Source organism: Eretmochelys imbricata, chromosome 5 (assembly GCF_965152235.1).
Source record: "Eretmochelys imbricata isolate rEreImb1 chromosome 5, rEreImb1.hap1, whole genome shotgun sequence".
In the NCBI taxonomy this organism is placed as follows: domain Eukaryota; kingdom Metazoa; phylum Chordata; order Testudines; family Cheloniidae; genus Eretmochelys; species Eretmochelys imbricata.
This window is the reverse complement of record NC_135576.1, coordinates 135,149,042-135,167,957: the sequence shown is the minus strand read 5'-3', so window position 1 is coordinate 135,167,957 and position 18,916 is coordinate 135,149,042. Positions and strand designations below refer to the sequence as shown.

The 18,916-nt window shown below is 47.2% G+C and overlaps 1 protein-coding gene across 1 annotated transcript in view; it reads left to right on the top strand.

The window, feature by feature from the left end:
- The window catches only part of TMOD1 (tropomodulin 1), a 54,807-nt gene extending 36,144 nt beyond the window's left edge, over positions 1-18,663 (top strand). Inside the window, exons 5-9 of the mRNA XM_077816539.1 lie at positions 10,120-10,250; positions 12,647-12,754; positions 13,088-13,231; positions 14,077-14,221; positions 18,599-18,663. Coding sequence (XP_077672665.1) covers positions 10,120-10,250; positions 12,647-12,754; positions 13,088-13,231; positions 14,077-14,221; positions 18,599-18,663 — 593 coding nt within the window. The remainder of the gene's footprint in view (positions 1-10,119; positions 10,251-12,646; positions 12,755-13,087; positions 13,232-14,076; positions 14,222-18,598) is intronic.
- The last annotated feature ends 253 nt before the right edge of the window (positions 18,664-18,916 follow it).

Here is an 18,916-nt window from a genome sequence, read left to right as displayed (position 1 = left end):
TTCACGTTGCAGCTGGGACCCCATTGTTAAAAAGAAATAAAAGGAAGATCCTCCCTCAACCCCAGTTGTTAATATTTTTTAAAGGAAAAATACACAGGAAGATTCTTACTCTTTTTACCGTATTTCCCTTCCACCTGCATTTAACACAGTGGCTACAGGGAATTTCCTCAGAAAAGTATTACTCCTTCTTAGAGAAGTTGTCACTGTGGGTGCCCCATGGGAGGTGGGTGCCCCAAGGGAGGTGGGTGCCTGTCTGTGCACTCTTAACAGGGCAGCCCTTATGGCAGATCCACCCTTCACGTTTTTTCACCAGGACAAGGTGACTCCGTCCACATCCTCCTTTCCTGCCCAAGGACTCATCGGACTTTCACATAAACCAGGACGTTTCCAGACTAGCCCGGACTTCACACTTCAAGGGAAGAAGCTAGTTTTCATGCGCCAGATGTGAGACGAGGCCTTGCATTCTACCTCCAGAGAATTAAGCCCTTCAGAGCCTCTCCTAAGCTCTTTGCCCTCTTTCAAAGAGGATGAAGGGAGCCCCTGTTTCCACCCAAATATTATCAAAATGGGTCTTAAAGTGCATTTTAGCACGTTACAAAGTTTCTCAGCTGTGCAGCCCCTGGCTAGGGTGACTGCCCATTCCACAAGGGCACAACCCACCACGATTGTCCATTACGGACACCTGTAAAACTTGTCTGTGGACTGTGCGGCTCTTCACGCCTGCAGGGCCGATGCGGCCTTGGGTGTGGTGGCTCTTCACTAAGTACTAGATCCAGTAGCGTAGCCGGGGGTGGGGGGAGTGTGGGGAGCGGCCGCTCGGCGCCTTTTTAAATTTTTACTCACCCGGCGGCGCCCTGGCTCCTCGGCGGCAGGGGCCTTCACGCGCTCCAGCTCCTTGGCGGCGTTTCGGCGGCGGGGGCCTTCAGTGCCGCCGAGGACCCGGAGCACCACCCGGTGAGTACAAGCAGGTGGCACCTTTGTTTATGTCAGCTGCCCCTGTTGGCTCCACCTCGCTCCGCCACTGACTAGATCCGTCAGCTCAGCTTCACCCCCGTAGTGTGGGCACTGCTTGGGAATCACCTGGAGTGGAACACCCATAGAGACAACTGCTCGAAGAAGAAGGAGGTGTTACTTACTTGTACAGTGTGATCACGGCTTACGTTCTCATATAGTATTTCCTGGAGCCCCCCACCCCAGCATGCTATAAAAACTCCAGGGGGTTTGAAAACGTTTACCAGAGCACCGTTCTGCACCGCTCCAGTGAATTTAAGCGCTGAGTGTGATCTCTGAGGATCACCAGGACCAGTAAGGGGTGTCTCAGCTCCTGCCTTGTGTCTTTCGGTGTTTTAATGTTAGGCTGCTCCGGTTCAGCCTTGACACCAGTCCCCAGCGTACTTGCATACGGTCCCACCCTGGCTCCCACCAGCCAAATCATGCCTTGCAGGGTGACCTCAACTGTCCTTCTGGTGCCAAGTATCCCCAAATCTGTGTACCCCAAGTTCTTAACTACCAGACATTTGGACTTTTCCCCTCTGGTTCCTCACCCCAAAGGAGTGTTCTCAGTTCATTCTCAGTTCACTTTGGCACAGTTTGCACGACAGAGATCTGTTCAGGGTAAAAATAAACAAAAAGTTTATTTAACAGTGAAATCACAGACTCAGAGATGAAATGGCAAGGGAAGCAAACACGGACAGTATGTTTTTAAACCAAATAAACATAAAGTTGCAACCTCAGGCTTATGCTTTGGTATTAGACAAATAAGTTACCTATTTCCCCTGCACACTTTCCCAGTGTGCCTCCTGTCACAGAGGAACTCCATCATTGCCTGGAGAGTACCCCATTTAGACACTGGCCCTCAGTTTCTAGATGTCCTTCACTTCAAACCGTCTCTCTTGCAGACTGTGGTGATTCATGGTGGGGGAAATTCATGGGGGGCCATACTGGCTCAGACCAAAGGTCCATCTAACCCAGTGTCCTGTCTTCCGACCATGGCCAATGCCAGGTGCTTTAGAGGGAAGGACTAGAACAGGGCAATTATCGAGTGATCCATCCTCTATCACCCATTCCCAGCTTCTGAGAAGGAGTAAATAACACTTCCTTATTTACTTTCTCCACACCACTCATGATTTTATAGACCTGAATCATATCCCCCACCCCCTTAATCGTCTCTTTTCCAAGCTGAAAAGTCCCAGTCTTATTAAACTCTCCTCATATGGAAGCTGTTCCATACCCCTGATAATTTTTGTTGCCCTTTTCTGTACCTTTTCCAATTCCAATATATCTTTTTTGAGATGAGGCAACTAGATCTGCACGCAGTATTCAAGATTTGGGCGTTCCATGGATTCATATAGAGGCAATATGATATTTTCTGTCTTATTATCTATCTCTTCTTAATGATTCCCAACATTCTGTTCACTTTTTTGACTGCCGCTGCACATTGAGTGGATGTTTTCAGAGAACTATCCACAATGACTCCAAGATTTCTTTCTTGTGTGGCAACAGCTAATTTAGATCCCATCATTTTATATGAATAGTTGGAATTATGTTTTCCAATGTGCATTACTTTGCATTTATCAACATTGAATTTCATCTGCTGTTTTTGCCCAGTCATCCAGTTTTGTGAGATCCCTTTGTAACTCTTCACAGTCCACTTGTGACTTAACTATCTTGAATAGTTTTGTATCATCTGCAAATTTTGCCACCTCACTCTTTACCCCTTTTCCCAGATCATTTATGAATATGTTGAATTGGACTGGTCCCAGTACAAACCCCTGGGGGACACCACTATTTACCTCTCTCCATTCTGAAAACTGACCATTTATTCCCACCCTTTGTTTCCTATCTTTTAACCAGTTACTGATTCATGAAAAGGCCTTTCCTCTTAAGAGCCTTTGCTTAAGAGCCTTTGGTGGGGGATCTTGTCAAAGGCTTTCTGAAAATCTAGGTACACTATATCCACTGGATCCCCCTCGTCCACAAGCTTGTTGATCCCCTCAAAGAATTCTAGTAGATTGGTGAGGCATGATTTCCCTTTACAAAAACCATGTTGACTCTTCCCCAACAAATCATGTTCATCTATGTATCTGGCAATTTTGTTCTTTACTGTAGTTTCAACCAATTTTCCTGGTACTGAAGTGAGGATTACCAGCCTGTAATTACCAGGATCACCTCTAGAGCCTTTTTTTAAAAATTGGCATCATATTAGCTACCCTCCAGTCATCTGGTACAGAAGCTGATTTAAATTATAGGTTACATACCATAATTAGTAGTTCTGCATTTTCACATTTTGAGTTCCTTCAGAAATCTTGGGTGAATGCCTCCTGGTCCTGGTGACTTCTTATTGTTTAATTTATCAATTTGTTCCAAATTGCCATCTTTCTGAGGCCTTTTCAGAGTTTCATCGAGAAAAGTTATGTCAATGACCAAAAAGCACTATAATAACATTGCTGTTGCATGTTCACACTATGCTGCTTCTATCAGCAGAACACGTCCGTTCTTGGTGCTCTCGCATGGACAGTGAGAGCAGTGCACTGTGGGTAACTATCCCACAGTGCTGCTCCCCACCTTATGCTGCTAGGACTTGGGGGTTGGTGGAATGTACCACAGCGCATCATGCGTGTGGGCTTAACATCCCATGATGCATTGCTTTCTGTCCCAGCATTCTATGGGCTTACAGCTTTGGTTCGCAGCTTATTTCAACGACCTTAGTTTGCTGTCTGCCTGCCATCTCTGTGCGAAAGGATGGATCCTGCATTGCTTTCTACTGCTCTGCTAAATGTCATTAACACATCACAGATGGCAGTGCAGTTAATCATAAAATTCCTAACTGAACAGGATTCAGACTTGCCCGACCTGCTGTGTGATGTGGATAGGAGCAACATATGATGACTTGTGGCATTCACAGAGCAGCTGCACACAGTGGACCACCACTTTTGGGCTCGTGAAACTAGCACTGAGTGGTGGGATCGTATCGTCATGCAGGTCTGGGATGACGAGCAGTGGCTGCAGAACTTTCAGATGTGAAAAGCCACCTTTCTGGAACTGTGTGTGGAGCTCACCCCAGCCCTGTGGCACAAGGACACCAGAATGAGAGCTGCCCTCTCGGTGGAGAAGTGGGTGGCGATTGCAGTGTGGAAGCTGGTGACTCCAGACTGCTACTGGTCAGTCACAAATCAGTTTGAAGTTGGGAAGTTGACTGTTGGGGCTGCGTTAACACAACTGTGCAATTAATCGCATCCTGCTGCAAAGGACCGTGACTCTTGGCAACGTGCATGAGATAGTGGACGGCTTTTCAAAAATGGATTTCCCTAAATGCAGAGGGGCAATAGAGGGCACACATACCCCAATTTTGGCACCAGGCCACCTTGCAATGGAGTCCGGCAATAGAAAGGGGTATTTCTCCATGGTATTGCAGGCATTTGTGGATCACCGCAGCTGTTCACCGACATAAACGCTGGATGGTCTGGGAAGGTGCATGATGCACATATTTTCAGGAACACCAGCCTGTACAGAAAGCTGCAGGTGGGGACTTTCTTTCCAGACCAGAAGATTCCAGTGGGAGATGTTGAAATGCCCATAGTGGTCCTGGGAAACCAGCATACCCCTTACTCCCCTGGCTCAAGAAGTCTTACATGGGAAACCGGGATAGCAATAGGGAGCACTTCAACAATAGGTGCAGGATGACTGTGGAATGTGTGTTTGGCAGATTAAAGGTGTGTTGGCGATGCCTTTCTGGCAGGTTAGATCTGAATGAGGAGAATATTCCCATGGTCATCGCCGCCTATTGCACTCTGCATAATATTTGTGAGGCTAAGGGTGAAAGGTTTGCTCGGGGGTGGACTGCTGATGCACTGGGCCTGGCAGCTGATTTTGAGCAGCCTAATACCAGGGCTATTCAAGGGCACAGCAGGGGGCAATTCAAGTCAAGGAAGCTTTGAGACAACACTTTGAGAATGAGAACCAATAATGTATATTTCTATGCTGCAAACTGCAATGCTTCATTAAATCAAGTTTTCTTAAGATGCACCTGTGATGATTCATGATCTAGGATTTCAGTAAGCAAAGGATTACACTGCTTGTGTATGTCTTGCTGCTGCCTGCTATCCCCGTTTGTAGGACACAAATAAAGACCAGTTATCTTTCAGATTCTTTGTTTTTACTAAACAAACGATCCACACACACACAAACGCTCAGTGGGAAAAGAAGGGACCATGGAAGGGCAGACCGTCAGAGCTGTGCATGGGTCCAGCTATCATTTTGAAAACTGTCTGAGGGGGTGGAATGAATGGAAAATGGAGAAATTCCAGAAAGCATAAGGGAATGCATGGGTGGAGTTGAGAGAGGCATGGAAAACCGTTCTGAATGTGCTGCAGGGGAGGGGAGGCACGCATCTGTTGTGACTGCAGTGTTATGAGAAACTTAAGCATCTCTATTTGCCCCTCCATTACTTTTATCATCTGCTTAGTAGCATCCAAGAAAAAGTCCTGATTTTCTTTTCTGTCCTGCCGTTCAATTTCTCTCCACTCCCTGCGTTCCCTTTTTACTGCATCAGAGTATTGCAGGACTTCCTGGAACATGTCCTCTTTGCTCCATCTTAGCCACTTTCTTATCTGGCAGAAGCGCTCCACTGGTGTGTAGGGGGCTCCCCTGAAGGCCACATCTGCAGAAGCACAAGAAACAATACACAGAAGCATGATTGTTAGTTCATGCACAACATTGAATCATTGCAGTTTAGCACACCCCTTGTAACATACCAAGCACTTTCTCACTGCACTTGGCAAGCACATATCTCGGCGAACACGCCAGGCATGGTGAGATTAGCCCAAGGGGGGAGGGGCATTCTACCTGGGGTAAACAGCAATGGTGCTTATGAAAGGGTCGTGGTGCAGTGACTAGAGACAATATTGTAAATGCTCCAACACTTTTCCCCGGGCAGGGGTCATTGAAGCAGATATCTCACTCCTGAGGGTAACCAAGGAAGCAAGGCTGCAACTGCTGCATGCTTGCAGCTTCCGACTGGTCCCTATGCTGCTCGCCTGTGTGCAGCTTTGGTTTGCACAAGTAATTGCCAAGTGGCACGGGAAAGTTTCATGCAATGGAGGAAGGAACAAAGCAGCTCTGCCTAGGAACCTCCAGCAGAGGACTACCAAGTACCTCCAGGAAAGTTTCCTAGAGATCTCTCTGGAGGATTCCTGTGAAATCTCAGTGTGCATCAACACACTGTTCCACTGCACTGCTTAGATGCACAGGAAAATGTCCAACACACAGAAACACAGCCAGCCTTGTACATTTCTATCCTTTCACCTACTTCTGCAGTACACAAAGCAAATGAAAGCTGAACATCATGAGCACCATCAACTCAAAAAAACCACTTACCAAGGGTCTCCTCTCCTGCTTCTTGCTCGCCAGAGTGGGAGTGCCAGGACTGGCTAGACCTTTCCGGAGTGGAGAACAGTTCTTGACTGGCCAGCCCACCTAGCGAACCCGCCGTGGGAGCCACATAATTCCCTAACTCCACCTCCTCGTCCATGACTTCATCCTCTGAGTTAGGTCCACTTTCTGCCACCTCCAGCCCCGCCAAAGCATCCATGGGACTCTTGGCAGTGGAGGTGGGGTCATCACCAAGGATAGCGTCCAACTCCTTACAGAATAGGCAGAAGGCCTTCAGGACAGCACCAGAGCGTCAGTTTGCCTTTCTTGCTTTCTGGTATGCCGGCCTCAGCTCCTTTCTTTGTTCTGCATTGCTCTGTGTCCTGACTGTATCCCTTTTCACACAAGCCCTGGGAGACCTGCCCATAGGTATCAAACTTCCTATGGAGCATAGCTGCAACTGCATAGCCTCCTCTCCCCAAATACTGAGCAGATCCAAGAGCTCTGCACTGGTCCAAGCGGGAGACGGACCTGGTTTGCAGCGTGGAGCCACCATGGTCAGCTGGGAAGAGGCGATGTGAGCTCTCCACGCTGACCAAACAAGAAGTGGAATTTTAAAAATTTGTGTGACTTTAAATGGGGAGGGGTGGATGGTTGTTTATATGGCTGCAGGGCAGCAGAGTTCGAACTGCTGATCAGAGCTGTCAGGATGGGCACTATGGGACACCTCCTGGAGGCCAATTAAAGTAATCAAATCAAGCGCGGTATCTACACTGGCACTTTGCTGCTAAAAACCCTGTGTCTCTCGTCGAAATGGCTTTATTTTGTCGCCAAAACTGAAGAGTTTTGTCACCGAAAGTGGCATTGCAGTGTGCACACCTCCACCATTTTGCTGCCAAAAGCTGCCTTTTGCCGACGAAACTGTAGGGTAGACAAGGCCTTAGTTTTCCAAGACTGGGGTTTTCTTTTTAGTTTCAAGTTAACTGAAGTCTAATGGTCCACCGTTGTCTTTTCTTGGCTGGACAACGGGGGGTACCTGAAGTGAGGCCTTGCCTACACTACACAATTCTGTTGGCAGAAGGCAGCGTTTGCTGACAAAACAGTGGAGGTGTGGTGTACACACTACTTTTGGTGGCAAAACTCTGCTGTTTTGCCGACAAACTAAAACCACCTCGACGAGAGGCATAGAGCTTTTTGCAGCAAAATTAAAGTGACAAAGCATCAGTGTAGATGCTGCCATTCGTTATGTCGACATAACTGGCCTCCCCCAGTATCCCACAGTGCCCACTGTGACCGCTCTGCTCACTGTTTTGAACTTGGCTGCCCTGTATCTAGCTATGCCTGCAAGCGCCCCTCCCCTTGCAAAGCTCCGGGAAGCTCTGACATTCCTCAGCGGTGAGAGTGGAGGCTGTGGGAGAACCTGGAGGGAATCACAGAGCCATTAATGTGGAATCGGCAGGCAGGCAGAGTGGGCTGCTGCCGTGGGGGGAAGAGACTGCTGTGCTGTGCAGAGCCAGGGGCTGGTGTCCCTCTTCCCCCAGGACTGGTTGCTCAGGCTGCTGTCTGAACTTAGAGAAAGCCTTCCGACACACTGTCCTTCAACACACACACTTCCCCAACATACACTGTCTCTCTCTCTCTCTCTCTCACATATTTCTTCCCCCCTCACACACACACACAACACACACACACATTGTTTCTGTCACTCCTCTCTCTCTCTCACACACACTCCCTGTCACAGACTCACCCCCTCCTCTCTCCACCACACACTTCAGTTGAAAAGCAGCTGGCAATCTAGTTGGATGCCCCTGGAAGGATGGGATTGAGAAATCTGCATCATGTGACACTGTACCTGCCCCATGAGGCATTGCAAACCTCTCCCAAAGTACCCTGCAGCCAGTTGCACAATGGGATAGCTACCCACAGTGCACTGCTCTCTGTGGCAATGCAAGAGGTGCGAGTGTGGACGTGCTCTGCCGACAAAAGGAGCACAGTGTGGACACGCAGCAGCGGTTTAATTAAAGCGGTATAACTTTTATCGACAAAACTCTGTAGTGTAGACAAGGCCTCAGTTTCATGTGAACAGCTAGCTAGGGAGGATCCACTCCCTGCTGGGAAGCATACTTGGCGTCGCAGTGCCGGCCATGAGCATACTATTCTATATACATAAATTATATGTATATAGAATAGTAAATTCTATATATAGAACCCCAGTCTGTGTACAAGTCTCATAGTGATCATCAAGTTCAGACCATTTCATAAAAGACTTTACTCGATACGCTTTTATAGTTGCATAAAATCAGTAGATTCAACGTCTTATTCTTTGGGGTTCAGACCCTGTTCTCCCCTTGGGGCGTCAGGACCCTGATTGTCACATGCAGTTACTGGAGTTCTTTGAGATGTTCTCTCTCTGAGTGCGCCGCTCTCTGCCCTCCTTCCCCTCTACTTTGGAGTCCTTGCCTCTGGCCGGGTTTCGTGGGTGAGAAGGAACTGGAGCAGCGGAGGGGCTGTCCTTCCCGTACGCCCTCAGATTGGGGCACTAGGGTATATACAGCGTGGGCACGGACCCCGCACACTGCTACCACAGATCCCCTCTTGAAAGCGCAGAGTTGCACGCACACCTAAAGGGAAGCGCCCGTAGAGAGGGAACTTCTCAAAGAACTCCAGTTACTATACACGTAAGTAACCTCTCCTTATGTTACAGCCAAGATCCGACTGAGATCAGGACCCCTTTGTGCTAGGCACTGTACGTATTTAACCCACTGGCGAGTGTGTGTTGTAGGGTGTCGTCTGTGCCAATTCTCAGAGGATATGAGTTGTTACTGCCTCCAGATGCAGAGGGGCTTTAGTAGCTTTTAGCGATGGGGGTCCCTTGCCCTCATGTGCCAGCAATGCCTCTTAGCCATGTGCATTGACCAAAACGGACAGTCTCTATGCAAAAGAATAAATGGACACAAATCAGACATCAGGAATGGTAACATTCAAAAACCAGCAGGAAAACACTTCAGTCTCCCTGGACACTCAATAACAGACTTAAAAGTCGCAATTCTTCAACAAAAAAACTTCAAAAACAGAATCCAACAAGAAACTGCAGAACTGGAATTAATGTTCAAACTGGACACCATTAAATTAGGCCTAAATAAAGACTGGGAGTAGCTGGGTCACTACAAAAACTAATTTCTGCCTGCTGATACTCACACCTTCTTGTCAACTGTTTGAAATGGGCCACCTTGATTACATTGGCCTTATTAGCACTACAAAAATGATTTCCCCTCCTTGTCAACTGTTGAAAAAAGCCCACTTCCACCTTAACTGAATTGGCTCGTTAGCACTGACCCCTCCCCCCACGTGGTAAGGCAACTCCCATCTTTTCATGTGCTGTGTATTTATACCTGCCTCTGCATTTTCCACTCCATGCATCTGATGAAGTGGGTTTTAATCCACAAAAGCTTATGCCCAAATAAATTTGTTAATCTCTAAGGTGCCACAAGGACTCCTCATTGTTTTTGCTAGTACATACATTGTAAGGGATAGTCCCTGCCTTGACAAATTTACAGTCTAAATAGACAAGACAGACAAAGTTTACTTAAGTGACCTTCTGTCTTCAGTTAGAACCTTCATCAACCAGTTGATTCCTCCTTTCCTCATGTCCTTTTTATGACAGGGAAAAAATAGCCCAAACCTGAGAGTGGCCTAAAGAAAGTGTCTTTCCACCCCATCTGATTTTTTCATGTTGCTTTTTAATTGCAGGTGTGATTAAGCCCACGCAGTATAAACCAGTTCCCGATGAAGAACCCAATTCAACAGATGTAGAAGAAACTTTGGAACGAGTAAAGAACAATGACCCTAAACTCGAGGAAGTCAACCTTAATAATATTAGGGTATTCAGCCTCCCCTTCCTACGACAATTAACACTTCACAGTGAGACAGGATGTGTGCTATCTAGAGGACAAAGGCCAAGCACACCGTGCTGTGCAGGAGAATAGGTTATTGTCACAGCAGGCTGTGTTGGCCATTATTGGCAAAAGGACAAGTTATGGTTAGGGCTAGATTCTGAATTCCTTGCTTATGTAGAAATCAACAGGGCTGCTTGCAGAATAAGGCACCGCTCAACAGAAGTTAGGCATCGGAATCTGGCCTTGACTAGTTTTAGGATGTTTTTGAGGGGATTTCACAGTATGTCATTAGAGCCTACCTACAGTCAGAAAAAAGTGCTTTGGGTTTGCATTGTATTTCCAGGGAATCCTAATTGTGCATGTGGCTAGATGTCATGTACAAACACACTGCAAGACTGGCAGAGCAAGGATCTTTCAAAATAATACACACTGAGTCCCTAGGTCAATGTTAGCTGCTTCACTGCAGGAATTTCTTAGTGAAACCCTTGCAGAAAAATTACACAGATGTAACACTAAGGCTGGTAATTTAATTACACAAAAGACAGTGTTTCGCATTGCCCTCTTGTGCTAATGATACTGTATTATCTGCCAAAGGCTGTGTGGCACTGAACAGCGTGGCATGGCTTGTAATGAACGAGCTCGTATAGGTATCTGTGCATGGCCGGGATGCTAAAGCTGCTGTGAGAAACCACCATTCTGCATTCCCTGACCTGGCTCATTAAAATCTAGGCTTTTCTCTGGGCTTTTCTAGCTAAAGGTGACATGCAAAGGACAAGCAAATGTGCTTGTACACTCTTCTGTTTCTCTTAAACCTGCTAAAGGAGAGGGTAAGGCGTTCTAGTCAGGCTGTTAAAAACTTGGTTTCTGTTAACTTCTCTTTAACTCCTGTTGTGGGCAACATGCCTTCATTGCTGTTTTCTTTTGGGGGCTGGGAAAGCGCCCGTGACTGTTTTCTAGTCCAGTCCAACCGTGGAGGGTAAAACCAAATACTCAAGTTAAAACAAGCAGAACTTCCCTCTTCCCTACCAGCTGTTTCTTTTCCCCACAGACCTCCCATAAAGAAGCAACTCAGGGCACATGCGCAGCTCGGCAGGTCACCTTTTAAATGCGCTCACGGTACCGAATGCACACACGCCAGCTGCATGATGATGGCTCCCGCGCCTGCCTGCGCCCTCTGTGTGCGTTCGAGGGCGTTGTGTTCAGATACATGCAGATGAGGTTCCTGTGTGTGCAGTTAGTGCTGGTGCCGTTAACTCCATGTGCACAGTCCTTAAACCCTGGCACCTGTGCACAGCCAGCCAGCTGCAACTGTCCATAGATAAGGTACTGCATTTTCAGAAGTGACTTGTGACGTGGGGTGCAACTTGAGACCCCTGGAGAGGAGCCTGACTCACAGGTGGCAGGGGCTCAGCACCTGTGAAAACCTCGAGGTGTCTCTAATTGGACTAAAGATTTGGCGTGCCACTTTTGAAAACCTGGGCCAAAGATACATGACTGCATTATTCACAGATGGGCTTACGGGTAGTGGTGGTAAGGCCATATCATGCCAGCTGATCCCAGGGAAGCACTCCTCGTTGAGGACTATGGAAATAGTCAGTTTGAAATTTTAAAGAGTCCCTTGGAAGTTATCAGAGTCTGAAAAGAGTTTGTCAAGTATTGAACAGGAAAGAAATACTCTGGGCTGGTGAGAGCTCAGAACAGGCACACAGATGTTTGTCAAACTCTCCTAGTTCTCCCCCAAAAGTTACCAGTGACGGAGGGAGAGAGAAGAGTGGGCCTGATTCTGAGAGTTGAGGATGAGCTGCTTAGCTGTCAGGGTCAGGCTGTGATCCTGCAAGTGGATCCTTGCAGGCATAAGCGCCATGCAGGCCTGCTCGCTAGATCGAGGCCTGAGGAGGGTAATTATTTCCCAGCCATGACTTGGCTGTGGCTGGTGCAGTGATATAGCACTGTTAGAACTTGTGTACGCCCAGGGCTTTACCTACTCAAAGCACTCTGTAAACCTCAGCTACGTAAAGCCCCACACTGCCCAGGGAGGTGAGCAGGTGAGTACTGGCCCCATCTGCCAAGTGGGGAGCCCAAAATGTGCTGAGGTGACTTGCCCAAATCCAGGCAGCGAGTGAGGGGCAGCTGGGATCAGAGTGGAGGCATTCCCGTGCAGCTTGGGCCATGCTGACCATTTCAAGCACTACTGTACAATCTAGGTTCAGCTTTCTGTCCCCTCCTGAATATCCAGTTGTGCCATTTCCACTGTACAGTAAGCTGCTTGTATTTCGTACACACAGTGCATGCTCCTTTATACAATACTTTTTTAAGGAGTGTACCAGGAATCTGGATAAGGATGACTGACTAATGCACCTTTCCGGGCCTTCTTTTTGCAGAATATTCCCATACCAACTTTAAAAGCATACGCTGAAGCACTAAAGAATAATTCCTATGTAAAGAAGTTAAGCATAGTAGGAACAAGAAGCAATGACCCGGTAGCCTATGTAAGTACCATACCATGCTGTGTGTGATGACAGGCTAATGGCTGGGGGACGGTTGTTAGTGGAATTGTTTTCTTGCGAGAGAGATTGTTTAAAGCAACCTGAAAAGGGGAAAAAATTGTGGTGCCCTTTTTTGTACTTTTATATTGTATGAAAAATGCCAGAGATGGGAAACTGAGGCATGGAGAGACTAAGTGACTTGCCCAAGGTGTCACAGGCAGTCTATGGAGAAGCAGAGGCTTGAACTCAGGTCTCCAGCATCCCAGGCGAGTGCACTGGGCCACTCTTCCTATTATTTATTATTCAATACTAACACTCTCCCCTTCGTGACTGCAGGCACTGGCAGAAATGTTAAAAGCCAATGGTGTATTGAAGAGCTTGAATGTGGAATCCAACTTCATTTCTGGGTCCGGGATCCTGGCTCTGATCGAAGCACTCCAGTACAATACTTCACTGATCGAGCTCAAAATTGACAACCAGGTAAAACAAATCCCAACTTGACCTCTTAGATTGAATAAAAATGGTTTTGTTGGGAGGCCTTGTATCAGGAAACGTGGGGTTTGGCTCACCTGATATTTTCTGGACAATCACTCTAAAAAAAACCAACTGGTGGGGGGGATAGGGAGAAGTCTGTGTAGTGGGCTTGACAAGTGGCTAGCCCACATAGAGGATTACTGCCAGCTAATGGAGTAACTCCCTTAGGCCGAGCAGTAGAGCACTGTGCTGAAGGTTCTGGGTCCATACCCTGCTGATTGCCTGTGGTTTTGGGCCTTGTGTACATAGTCAAAACTACACAAGGTTTCTCTGATGATTCAGTATTAGTCAGCCAACAAATGACAAGATAATTTAGGGCCTGATCTTTCAAGCTGCCCATTTGCATGGAGCACTTGATGGACTGGACCCTCCATAAATGGAAACAAAATCCTGCAGGCTTCATCCAGTGCCCTTGTGCCATCATTTATAATCCTCTGCGGAGAGCCTTTTGGAGAACTAGGCTCCTAGCTTTTTTCTGAAGAAAGCAGGTTGGGACTTTTTTACAGCAATAAAACAGATGTCTGAAAAGCTGGAAAGCCCAGGATCCAAACACTGGAGATCCGTGGGCATGCCAAGGTGAGTGATGGACCCAGATTCGGTAGCTCGCCCCGATCTCCGCTGAGTTTGCTGTCTCCAGAAGGCTGGGCAGTGGTGGGGGAAGGCCTGTGCAATGTTTGCTGGTACTGATGAGATGTACTGTGGAGTCAGCAGGAGGCAGTCCAGGGATCAAAGACCAAAATAACAGGGCAGCCCTCAGTTGTAACCTGCTTTTCCATTATCTTTTAATAAAGAGCCAGCCGCTGGGCAACAAGGTGGAAATGGAGATTGCAAACATGTTAGAAAAAAATAGCTCCCTTTTGAAGTTCGGGTATCACTTTACACAGCAAGGTCCCCGGCTTCGTGCATCTAACGCCATGATGAACAACAACGACCTGGGTGAGTCTGCCTACACGCCTGCTTGCATGCATTCTTCCATGCTCCCCATAGTCCATGGTGCTGGCGCTCCCCTGCGGTGTGCTTGTCAGGAATTCCTATCAGCTGTGAATGTAGCGGGTGCGTATTTCCCCTCCTGCTCTCTGGCGGGCACATTGACCGAGACTCTATGTAAATACATCTCAAGGAAATAAACAAGTCAGGAGAAATTTCACTTGAATTAGGAAAACATCCGTTTGAATCGGAAGGGGCTGGTGCTTGCTAGGGGAGAACCTGATTCTCTTCCCGCTTTCTCCTGCTGAGAGGTACCGGACTCCACCAGCAGTTCCATTCAGTCATTGGGGCTGGCGGTGGAGTAAAGCGCTACTCACTGTGAGTAAGACAATCGGCTTCTGGCCCAGAGTAAGATGCTGTGCAGGGCAAGGGTGGCAGAATCTGGCCTTAACCAAACAGGGTCTCCCGTGATACTCAGAGGCAGTGAGCTCTAGTGCTGGGGAGTTTGGCATTTCCATGTGCTTTGTTAAGCCGTAGTTGGCAGAGTTAGTGCTGGGAAGCCCGGGCTGCTGCTGGCATGAACTGGATCAGCAGAGCCCTTCGCTTTCCTGGGCTGCCGCCCTTTCACAGACACTGCTTCCATCCCCGCTTTAATGGGGAAAGGACAAGCAGAAGAGTCAAGCTCTGAAGACTGACAAGTTTGGCCCCTGCCTTTGAACAAATCAGGTCTGTTGTTAGTTGTGTTCAGGGGTACAAGGCCAAATTCTGTTCCCAGTTCTATCTGGGCGCCCCAACTGAAGTTAACAGAGCTGTGTGCGATGACAGTACTTCTCACTGATGGGTGCGGTGCTGTAGGCATTCGCTGACGGACGCTTGCTTGGCGACAGCCTCACATGCTGCACTGGAAGACTACCCAGTGGAGCCTGTTGGGACCTGAGAACAGACCTAATTTCCAGAGATCTTACCCGTGGAGGAAATTAACATATAGCTCCCTAGACAGACTGGCTAAGAGGAAGTGCCTGGTGAAAGATTTACCATATAAAAGTCTGCCCTGAATAAACAGCAATAATCTGGAGCCGTATATTTTGCTCTTAACGTGGTTTTCCAGCACAGTCTAACCATTTTGTGTCCTTTATGACATGAGTCTACTTCAATTTAAAAAGCTATTGAATTAGCGTACCTCTAAATGAGACTAAGGAACTGCTGTGCTGAAAAGCACTGACTTATGACTTGGTGCTCTCTGTTCCATGCAGATGTCCGTGTATTACTGTGTGTGCACGCGTGTTCAACCTGTTGAGGTTTTTAAACCAATGGACTGGATTTTGTCTCCAGCTAGTCTGCTGTTCTCATGGCAGTGTAATAATACATTGCATTTACACAGAATACTCCTGGGGGGGATTCTGCACCAAAGAAATGAAAATTCAGCACACAATATTTTAAAATTCTGTAAAAATTTTGCGTATTTTATTTGTCAAAATAACCCAGTATAATCACACCAGTTTCAATTATTTTGGTAATTTATTTCAAAATACGTCAGCAATTATGTCTGTGACAATACAAACAACAAAAAAGATTGAGGAAATGTTTTTTTGACAAATAGATTCCTTACAAGGCATATTAATACAGAACTCTGAGTAATAATTCATTTAAACTTTGGGTTTCCCACTCGTCAGATGGGGCCAATACTCACCTGCTCACCTCCCTGGGCAGTGTGGGGCTTTATGTAGCTGAGGTTTACAGAGTGCTTTGAGTAGGTAAAGCACTGGGTGTATACGAGTTCCAATATATCTATATATATCTAATATATCACTGCACCAGCCACAGCCAAGTCATGGCTAGGAAATAAATGCCCTCCTCAGGCCTCGATTAATCTAAATGCATTTCCTGCAGCCCTTAGAAACAATGTAAAGGTTTGTGGGAGTCAGGGGTAATGGAGGAGCTGAGGGACAGGGAAGTAATTGCAAGGAAGGAGCCTGGGAGTGAGCCTGGAGGGTTCTTGGGTGTGGGTGGGAGAAGTATGGAACAGGTTATTTTGAGGGCAGGGAGGGATTGTTAGGGAGCCTCCCCCATGCAGACCCTGGCTGACCCCTAGCTTCTCCCATTCAGTCAGGTTCATCTGCCCCTGTCCCCATGTGTCCCTGAACCCTCCCATCCCTACGTATCCTTGCACACCCACTCAGGCACCCCTCCTCCCCCCAACCCCATGTGTCCTTGCACCCTCCTACCCTATCCCCATCTGTCCCTGCACCCCTTCGCCCCATCCCCATGTGTTCCTGCACCCCCACTCCCATTCAGTTCCCGCCCCAGTCTGTCCCCACCACTAGCCCTTCTGAATCCCAGTCTGTGACCTCTCCAAACAGCTCCACACTGTCTGTCCCCCCCCAAATGCCATGCCTTCTGACCTGGCCCCACGGGCAGAGCGCTGTGAGGAAGGCAGCCTCTTCTCTTCCCTATCCGCAGCTGGGGCTGGCCCGGGAGTGGCTGCTCTCTGTTCTGGCACCACAGCGGCCCATGGTGGGCAAAAGGCATAACGGCAGCACCTGTCCAGCAGAATGGATTTTCTGCAGAAAGAGAGCTCCGCATGGCACATGAATTATGTATGTGTGCAGTGGTGCAGAATTATGTATGTGTGCAGTGGTGCAGAATTTCCTCAGGAGCAACAGAACCTTACACCTCGGAGTGCTTCCAAATTGTGGCTCTGATTCTGCAGACACTTAAGCGTGTGCATACCTTTATACACATGAGGTGTCCTGTGGGACTACTTGCATGCATAAATGCACACACAATTCCCCAACACAACTAATTTCCCCCTTTGTGCATATGCATTTCACCTCAAATTAAGAGTTTCTTGCATGGCACAGTGCAAGGAGGATTTTCTCTGGAACTAGAAAATGGATAAAAGCCACAATTTCAACTAGAAAGTCACTGCTCACTGACTCTCGGATCAGAGTTGGTTTTCATGAACTTGGAATGTATGCGCGTCACCACGTTACTCATAAAAAAGGCATTACATTTAATTTGTCACTCCTGCTTCTTTTTGGTTGAGAAGTTGGTGACTTTACCTGTCATGCAGCTGTTGTATACTTTGCCTCCTTGATCATGAGAACTGTACAGAAGATATCTGATTTGGATCTTGTTTGCAGCTCGTATACGTCGCTCTGATGGCCCCTGGCATAACTTCTCAGCTCTGCAACTGGACGATGTATAAGTACAGACAGAATATTTTCCCTACTGGCAATAGCTCTCTATCTGTGCTCCACGACTTGTGCTCTCAGCTGCCACCACCTGACTCAACTCAGACTTGGTTTTACTCTCTCTAGCTTCTGTTTTACTGCTCTTGGCTCAGCTGCAGGTGATACATTGTATGATCTAGCACGTTAGATGGAAGGCTTTTTACATTCATCCTATGAGCTAATTTCTGCATTCTCCCTTTTCTGGCTGCTTTTTCTTTCCCTCTGTATTTATTTCAAATATATAAACTGTGTATGTATCCAGTTTAAACACCTTCTCTGAAAATGCTCACTAAAGTGTGGAGGAGCAGAAAAACACAGCTCAGAGATTAATGAGGGAAAACCTGTTTTGGCAAGGGCACTTTTTCTGAGGTAGGAAGGCCTTTATTAAGCTATACAGAAGCAGTAAAAGATAAGGACTGGATAAGAAGCCATACTCTCCTTGCGCAGCTGCAGGCGTTCACCAGCTATTCTCTACCTGCCTCTTATATGCTGATCATTACCTGATGAGAAGCAATCAGGGAGAGATGTAATTGAGCTACCAAACTCTTGTTTAACAGAACCCTGTGAGCTCTGTCCCCATTTGAAGCTGATGACAGTTACTTCAATTTTTGAGCTCTTTTTTAAACGATGTAGATTTTTAAATTGATGTTAAAGACCCTGGTCTGTGTTCTCAAGGTCACACATCAACTTTAATAGAAGAGATGAGGCTAAATCCCCTGGACTGCTTTGAAAATCTCAACCCTGAATCAATGGATGGCAGCTGAAGCCAAATGCATTCAAATTAAAAATTAGGCACAAATTTTTAACGAGGGTGATTAACCACTGGAACAAACACCCACGGGAAGTGGTGGATTTTCCATCTCTTGATGTCTTCTGATCAAGACTGGATGCCTTTCTGGAAGAGATGCTTTAGCCAAACACACATTGTTGGGCTCAATGCGGGCGTAACTGGGTGAAATTCTCTTGCTTGTGCTATACAGGAGGTCAGGCTAGCTTATCTAGTTATCCCTTCTGGCCTTAAAATCTATGGAAAACCCCCCAAACTCTTCCCCTCACATGAGTTTTGTTCTGGTTTTAAACTATCTGTGGATATACCCGCTATCCGCGTGTGCAGCATCTGCCTTGACTGACCCTTGTTCCTGTTCTTTTTCAGTGAGGAAGAGGAGACTTGCAGACTTGAATGGGCCTTTCTATCCCAAGTGCCGAACTGGGGTGTAGTTCCCGGCTGTGAGGCTTGCGCCTGGTGGTTTGTGCTATACCCTGGAAATCCGAAGGCAAAGTGCCTGCACAAAACGTCTGTGGTGCCTCAGTTCTGTGTTGCATAATTATGCACTAAAGGTTTAAATTAACTAGTGAGTGTAGGTGACGATTTGATCAAATATGACTAATGATGTTTTCTTTAGTCAAGCTGAGTCAATCCAGTTACGAGTTGCCAATTTTAAGCAGTCTCGGTTTAGAATACATCACAGCA